This window comes from Diaphorina citri, unplaced genomic scaffold (genome assembly GCF_000475195.1).
Source record: "Diaphorina citri unplaced genomic scaffold, Diaci psyllid genome assembly version 1.1 scaffold1061, whole genome shotgun sequence".
Taxonomy (NCBI): Eukaryota; Metazoa; Arthropoda; class Insecta; order Hemiptera; family Psyllidae; genus Diaphorina; species Diaphorina citri.
The window spans coordinates 80,067-88,535 of NW_007378490.1; the positions used below are offsets into that span (position 1 = coordinate 80,067).

General features: G+C 38.0%; 1 protein-coding gene across 1 annotated transcript; it reads left to right on the forward strand.

Moving 5' to 3' along the window:
- The first annotated feature begins 5,413 nt into the window (after positions 1-5,413).
- LOC103513993 (transcription factor Sox-2) lies at positions 5,414-7,240 on the forward strand. Its single transcript, XM_008478857.3, has one exon. The coding sequence runs from the start codon at positions 5,848-5,850 to the stop codon at positions 7,036-7,038; it is 1,191 nt and encodes a 396-aa protein (XP_008477079.1). The 5' UTR covers positions 5,414-5,847; the 3' UTR covers positions 7,039-7,240.
- Positions 7,241-8,469: the final 1,229 nt, after the last annotated feature.

Sequence of the window (8,469 nt, forward strand, 5' to 3'; positions counted from 1 at the left end):
ATATCTCACCCTGTATACAACAATTAAAATACATAGTAAAAATATAAATAGATAAAAAAAGTCTTGAGTCCAGTCAGGTAGATGACTATCCGCGCTCAAAGGTTTTTGACCTAGTTCTTGATCTCTGTGAGAGCCGACCCGAAAATATGTGTTCGTATGTTGTTTTTTGGGGGTATATAATTATTTTCTTAACATCACATCAAATATTTGAAGCAGTGAGATGTAATCCGCATCCAAGAGTCGGAAATCTAGTGTGATTTAGGATTGAAAGTTGTTATTGATCATCGTGCAATATTTAGTATTTGGTCATATAATGTTGGGCCACTTGCAAATATGTACGATGCCTATCGTGCAATATTTAGTATTTGGTCATATAATGTTGGGCCACTTGTAAATATGTACGATGCCGATGTAGATGTATCCAACTATCCATGTATAGTGTATACTTACTTAGTTTGATGGTATTTTGGTACTTTAACATCTTGCTCTACTTGGAATACCAAATAGTATACTTTACATAATCAGCATACACTGGAAACAAGCAAAAATTGTTGCGATTTCCAGGAATCTAATGTATGGAGATTTGTACTTGACAAGAAAGATGAGAAGTTAGTGTTAAAGAATTTCTTGCACTACTTAAAAAGATTAAGATAAGCAACACGTGACAAAAGTTATTGAAGAAGCAGCAGCAGTAGCAGAGACTTTTATATAAAGTACGATGCCGATGTAGATGTATCCAACTATCCATGTATAGTGTATACTTAGTTTGATGGTATTTTGGTACTTTAACATCTTGCTCTACTTGGAATACCAAATAGTACTTTACATAATCAGCATTCACTGGAAACAAGCAAAAATTGTTGCGATTTCCAGGAATCTAATGTATCTAATGGAGATTTGTACTTGACAAGAAAGATGAGAAGTTAGTGTTAAAGAAACTCTTGCACTACTTAAAAAGATTAAGATAAGCAACACGTGACAAAAGTTATTGAAGAAGCAGCAGCAGTAGCAGAGACTTTTATATAAAAAAGAAAATGATGAAAAGCAAAGATGAAGAAGAAGAATAATATCGACAAAGAAACAAGTGAAAGAAAAGAAGTATTGACATTTTGAATATTATATAGAAGGGAACAAACAGAAAGAGCTAAACAACAACAAACAATTACTTGTCGATATTATTCTTCTTCATCTTTGCTTTTCATCATTTTCTTTTTTATATAAAAGTCTCTGCTACTACTGCTGCTGCTGCTTCTTCAATAACTTTTGTCACGTGTTGCTTATCTTATTCTTAATATTTTTAAGTAGTGCAAGAGTTTCTTTAACATCACTAACTTCTCATCTTTCTTGTCAAGTACAAATCTCCATACATTAGATTCCTGGAAATCGTTACAATTTTTGCTTGTTTCCAGTGTATGCTGATTATGTAAAGTACTATTTGGTATTCCAAGTAGAGCAAGATGTTAAAGTACCAAAATACCATCAAACTAAGTACTTCCAGATTCCTCGAATCTTTCAGATGCTATATTTGGATTCGGTTTGACTCCCTAAATCACCTCAGACTTCTCAGAGGCTATATTTGGTTTGACTCCCTGACTCAACGGTTTCTAGATTGGCGGCATCAAATGGGTTCTCACGACTTTTCAACTTCAAACAATTAACAAATTCAATAAGACTAGGCGCACTTGTCATGCAAATATCAATAGATCATCGCATGTTCAATAGCAACAACAATAATAATAATAATGAACAATTACTACAATATAGTAAACGAGATTATTGTGCATCACAATAGTATAGTAAAAAAAAAGAAGATAACTCCAGAAGCAGATTCATTCATTCCTATTTCCATTCATGTTTTTATTATCAGTCAAGCATTAACAATGAAATCAGCAGTAGGCTAATACTATTACTGTAGTCAAATACTCAAATTATATTGAGGATAAAATTCTATACCTCGAGTGGGATTGAACCCACGCCCTCCTGTTTACCAGGCGAGCGTGTTAACCACTACACCACCGAGGCAGGTAGATCTGTACAGGGCCCTCGTTGGCTCAATCAGGTCCTCAGTGATGAGTCCTCACATTACTTGAGTGGGGGACCCGGAAAAAGCAGCGTCACACGATAGTCTTTCCTTTTTGATAGCGCAATTGATTGGCATTTATCAGATGCCGGTGGCGTAGGATTGTTGAATAACGATATGGTCGAGATAGCTTTAGGCAGGATCTAGTGGCCCTAGCGACACCCTGAACTGATAGTCTTTCCTTTTTGATAGCGCAATTGATTGGCATTTATCAGATGCCGGTGGCGTAGGATTGTTGAATAACGATATGGTCGAGATCATAGAACTCGTAATAATGATGGTTGTCCAAGGTATATTTGGCTCAAGCAAGTGAACTACCCAACCAACATCCAAAACTGAACAGCTTTTGAAAACAAATTATTGGTTCAAAAGGAACTGTTTGTCCAAGAAACTGCCAGCCTTACATCAAACGAGTATACAACGTTATCTCGAAAAACCTCAAAACGAAATCTGAAGGTATCTTCTGGTTCCTCAGTCTACAATTTTGAGATTTTAGAGTCGTTGGACAATTTTGGTGATATAGAACTCGTAATAATGATGGTTGTCCAAGGTATATTTGGCTCAAGGAAAAGAACTACCCAACCAACATCCAAAACTGAACAGCTTTTGAAAACAAGTGATTGGTTTAAAAGGAACTGTTTGTCCAAGAAACTGCCAGCCTTACATCAAACGAGTATACAACGTTATCTCGAAAAACCTCAAAACGAAATCTGAAATCCCACTAGATGAAATAATTTGAGATATTTATGCATCTTGAAGAGTACTTCTGTGGGCCGGTAGGGCGCAGAATGGCTCCCATACTACCTAATAGTAATAATAATGTGTACATTCCATGCGGTTTTCATTGGTAGGGGGGCCGTGTAATTATTGCAGAGCTGCGGGGGTACAATGCTGGATTCCTATGATTAGGCGAGTAAAGAGATTACTGCCAACTGAAATGAACTCCTCAGCCTCATATCGTTCTGTTCTTGGATTACAATGTGAAACCATGTACCTATTGGTAAGTTTTTCTCACCTTTATATAAACCCTGATGTAAGTTTAGGTGTTGCTGATATTTGTATTAGTGTGACTTTATCAACTTTGTGTTTTCAATGAGTTATCTATATCTGGTAACTTTAAAGTTATTTATTTTTTAACATTCCCAAGCTTTTCCTTCTAGGTACCTTCTTATTTCCACGTTCGGCTTGTATCCTTACATAAGGTAACAGTTGTACCAAAATCAATTCAGAAGTTATAGTGACTTACAATTTTATTGTTGCTTTTACGGTCTAAAAATCCTTATAAAACAAAACTGTGATTATAATCATTATCGTTAGGCTCTCGCGACTTGGCTTCTGTGAACGGTTCGCGGCGGTGTCGGGTTATTAGATGTTTCTGATGGATTGCATGATCAACTTACATTTCTTCGACCTTGTGATGTTTTTCCCTCTGATAATTGAATTAAATAGGTGTGTAACATGCGAGCCTTCTCTCACCCCAGAGGCACACTCACAGATTAGAGATGTATGGAGCCGCTCTTCAGAGTCAGTTGAAGTCACGCGATGTCTAGCTATATGTTCGTATGTTAGATATGTGTTCTCTACTTTTTTTTTAATTATCGAAATTCACAGATATTTTCTCGCCTTCCTCTCTCGACTTTTCTCCGTAACGCCCTATAGGGATAAATATTGAAACCACCACTTCATTAAATGAACGTTAGAGCGGGAGGCATGTTGGGAAATCAAAAAGTCAACTGCAGTGTGTCCTTTTGTTCCTGGATTTGGAGTTGCTGAACCCGGCTTGTCAAAACGGGAGGGGAGGGAAAAAATAGACGAAGGAAAGGGAGAGAGTCCTGGTTTGAATTTGAGAGATAATTTTTCCTAGTTGGAAATGCAGAAGGAAATGAGAATATCCGGCTAAGACCGGGCACTCACGACAAGTTTTGCAAGATAGTTTTTCATAACAGGCTTATTAACTTATTATGCCTGTCCAGGTAAACCTGACCGACCTATGGGTAACTTTTCTTTAAAAGGATATCTAAATCAAATAATAATCGAAGCATATTAGATTTTATTTATTTACTTTGTCGGGATTTGAACCCACACTGTCCCGTTTACCAAGCCGTTTTACTACCGTAGCAGACAGACACAGTACCTAGGTACTTGAAATTCCTCACGAGATAATATTGTTGTGTTCTCTTCCAGATACCTCGAATCTTTCAGATGCTATATTTGGATTCGGTTTGACTCCCTAAATCACCTCAGACTTCTCAGAGGCTATATTTGGTTTGACTCCCTGACTCAACGGTTTCTAGATTGGCGGCATCAAATGGGTTCTCACGACTTTTCAACTCTAAATATAGGCACTAGTCAGTGAGTCAGGTACGCGTTTCTGACAGTCAAGTAGATCTCCTCACGATATAGACAGGGTGATTGAGAGACGTGTTGAAGTTAACTTGCTACAGGTGGGTGATTTATCTTAAAGATGATTACCTATTGATTAGTGTTCTTAAGGTGTATCCACACATTTTTGACTGGCCGTCAAATCGTCGATCCACATCGATCGACGGTCGTCGACTATGGATTCTGAATATAACGCCGCCTCGTGTTGTTGGATACATGGATATGAACTTGATCAATAATAATCCCAGAGGTCCATTCAGCGATATCTCGCGGTGAAAAAACACCGCACCGTTTGCCAATTTTTGAAGCGCAAGAGTGAGAAATGTGAATTTTACGGTGAGAAGTCCTTTCGTGAAATAGGCCTCAAAATATAAATAAGTATAACTCAAATGAAATTTCACTTGATTTTAAAACGCCACTTTAATTTAGATACTTTTAGATACTTTTGATTAATGTCTCACCCTGTAGACAACAATTAAAATACATAGTAAAAATATAAATAGATGAAAAGAAAAGTCTTGAGTCCAGTCAGGTAGATGACTATCCGCGCTCAAAGGTTTTTGACCTAGTTCTTGATCTCTGTGAGAGCCGACCCGAAACACCCCAGCCGATAGTTATGATTTTTTACGACACCAATGTCGTTAGATTTGGTAGCCGGATTTCTTTGAAAAGTCATCGTCCGTTCGGGTCGCGAGTGCGAATGCTTTGACAATGACTGGAATTGTGTCTTACCGAGGCGTCAGTTATGTCACAAGGGATGACAGTCTCCCTAGACATCCACCAGTTCCGAGTACTTGGGTATGGACAGTTTGGTACCTGGGTTTTGTGCAATTAAAAATAGATTTGAGATTGAGACCCAAGGAGTCGTGGAGTTTTTATGGCTGAGTACCCTGCGTACCTGTAAACAGTGACCTAATCACCCCTTTTGATTTTTTTGCTAAATGCTGATTAATTTTAAAATATCAAGTTAATAACAATTTTTCCTAAAACTTTAGCTGTTGTTTTATTAGCATTTTGATCCAATAACTTTTTTCTCATTTTCTTTAACACGAAAATTACATTGAAATAAATTTGCCATAAAATTTTCTTATGAGCTTTTTCGACGAAATATTTTTTAACATTTAAACTATTATTTTTTTCTATAAAGTAGTACCTACTCTTATACGTATCTCTTAAACCTTTTCCGAATATTTAATTGAAATTTTCATTATGCTAACATAAAGACGTGATTTTGTGCCGCCAGTGTATCTAGTGCTACAATATCTAATGTGTAGTTTGGATATCTAACCCAGGTGTTTTATACACCAAATCAGTGATAGTACTTAGGCATAACTGTGTGATAACTTTCCTTCAAGCTGTATACGTCAATAGAAGATCGGTCCGACATGTTGACGATGGAAACGGATCTGAAAGGTGGTCACATACCGCCTCACCATCACCTCTCATCCTATGGTAGTATGGTCCATAGCAATATGATGTCCCTGTCCCAGTCACCATCCTCTGTGGTGCACCACCAGAACATAGGACCCCACGTGACACATAACCCAATGTCCAATCCCCTCCACCCCTCTCACAACACAAATAACAATAACAATAGTACAAATAGTAAAAATCAAAATGCCATAGATAGAGTAAAACGACCGATGAATGCATTCATGGTATGGTCGAGGGGACAGCGAAGAAAAATGGCACAAGATAATCCCAAAATGCATAATTCTGAAATTTCAAAACGACTAGGTGCTGAATGGAAGTTGTTAAATGAACAAGCCAAGAGGCCATTCATAGATGAAGCTAAAAGACTACGCGCTGTGCATATGAAGGAACATCCCGACTACAAATATAGACCGAGAAGGAAGACTAAAACTTTGCTCAAGAAAGATAAATATCCCCTAGGTAGCGGTAACCTTATTCAAAACACTAGTTCAAGCAATGACGTGACAAGAAATAGCTCTTCTGTGACAACCTCAGCCCAGCAGAACTCTGCAGCCCGGGAGTCCATGTACCAAATGCCTAACGGTTATATGCCTAATGGTTACATGATGGATCCTGCGACCTATCAACAACATTCGGCCTACACCACACATATGAGCTCTGGTTACCCTCGGTATGATATGACTGGTATGCACCCTAGTTCTACTTCACTCAACAGCTACATGAACGGCTCGTCCTATGGCATGTACACGACTGCCACGACATTGCCTGGGGCAGGATCCCCGTACCATTCCATGCAGCCTAGCTCACATAGTCCTAGTGGATCTAGTGTCAAGTCAGAACCAGTGTCCCCCTCGTCGGGGGGAGGCATCCTCACACCCACCCCAGGCTCAGGACCCCCTACAGGATTACATCTCGTCAAGCGGGAATACGGTAGTCCAAACGGCCTTCCACCAAATAGTACGGATCTACACCTAGTGAAACGTGAATATTCCAGTCCTAATGGAGCACCTCCTAATGCAGGTGACCTCCGCCATATGATCTCCATGTATCTTCCTGAGCAGCAAGAGCAGGCCAGGCTACAAGCGATGTACCAGCAGCAGGCCGGGCATCCTCCAGAGGGTATGCCGCTGACACATATGTAGTGTTCAGCCCCAGGCCCTCTGGCCTCCAGCAGTGCTTTCTCAGCTGCAAGTAGTCACCCCCCCAGTGCCAATAGCTCGTGTGAGTACGAGTACTTGTAATATGTGTGTACAGTCTTGCCTTGTATAGTTGTGTATATGTACAGACTTGTAACTTGTACGTGTAGGTAAGTGCAATATTGTCGAAAATTACCTACACGACTCTCTTAAAGTTGATCTATTCTTGACTTATTTTTGGCAATATGCTGCCCTTTAAAGGGCCCTCTGTTGACAGTATCTGTTTTCAAAGACATGTTTTACTGTTCCTAATATTAATCATTACTTGGTGTGTCGTTTTGATGAGTATAGATGGAAAAGTAATATCAACATTTTGTTCAGGAATAGTTGCTTTTTCTCGATCGGTGTGCATTTTTGTTCAAATCATTAAGGACGAATTCTAAGAGAGACTTTTGTTATTTATTTTTTGCTCATTTTTAAAATTCACCTGAAATTTTCACTCTTGAAAAATATTGAAACCCCTTTATCGATTTTCTCTGTTCTTTTACTTTTTTGTTACATAAAATTGCATCAACAAAACAGTGTACAAAATAGAAAATATATAAAAAATGACAAATATATATAAAAAATATACATAATGTCCTATAAATAATTATTATTACAAAAAAATATCCTGTCTTTATTTCTTTTTCTTTGTGTCAGCTTTGTGATGGATGACTTAGGTACTTAATGTAACTATTAGGGATGGGGATTAATCAGCTAGGTATTTATGGATGGGATTGTATACCTTGGGTATTTTTGCTGTCGTATTCGAATGGATATGTTTTCCGAGTTTGGTAAAAATCATACAGAAGAAGTTTAAAAAATTTGGATTGGTGGACAAGACCACCCCAGGGAAAGGATTATTACCATCGGGCCTGAGACTAGGAAGGGGGGGGGAGCTCAAGAGAAGTTGTTGCGTCATAATATTTCTGCATAATAAAACTGCAGATTCAATTAATCAATTAGACTGCTAATGGACCTTAAAGTTTTCACACGCTCTTCTTATAACCTCCAAATTCAACTATTTCCGTTCTGGAGACGAAATTTTGTAACATTGATACTATGTAAGTAGTAGAAATCAGTTTGTTGAATATCTCAAGAAAGTCAGTCCTTTTGATTTTAAGTACTTTTCTTTCCTTTCCCAAAGAAAATTTTTGATTTTTGTCTGCTAATATTTAGCAATTTTGATTCTTTGTTTGATCTATCATTTCAACTTACTGATCACTAGTCGCTCAAATATCAGCACTAGGTGCTAACTGCTAATAATGCTAATCTAGTAGTTCTAGTACTTACTTTCTTTTTACACAAATTAAGCGATTATGTGTGTAAAAGAGGGAATACCTAATGCGATTCTGTAAACCGTATGGTTTTTATCAAGCAAGACAATCGTTCGGC

What these genes read in the sequence shown, in the direction of transcription:
- LOC103513993 (XM_008478857.3), top strand. Translation starts at nt 5,848, where the DNA reads ATGTTGACGATGGAAACGGATCTGAAAGGTGGTCACATACCGCCTCAC.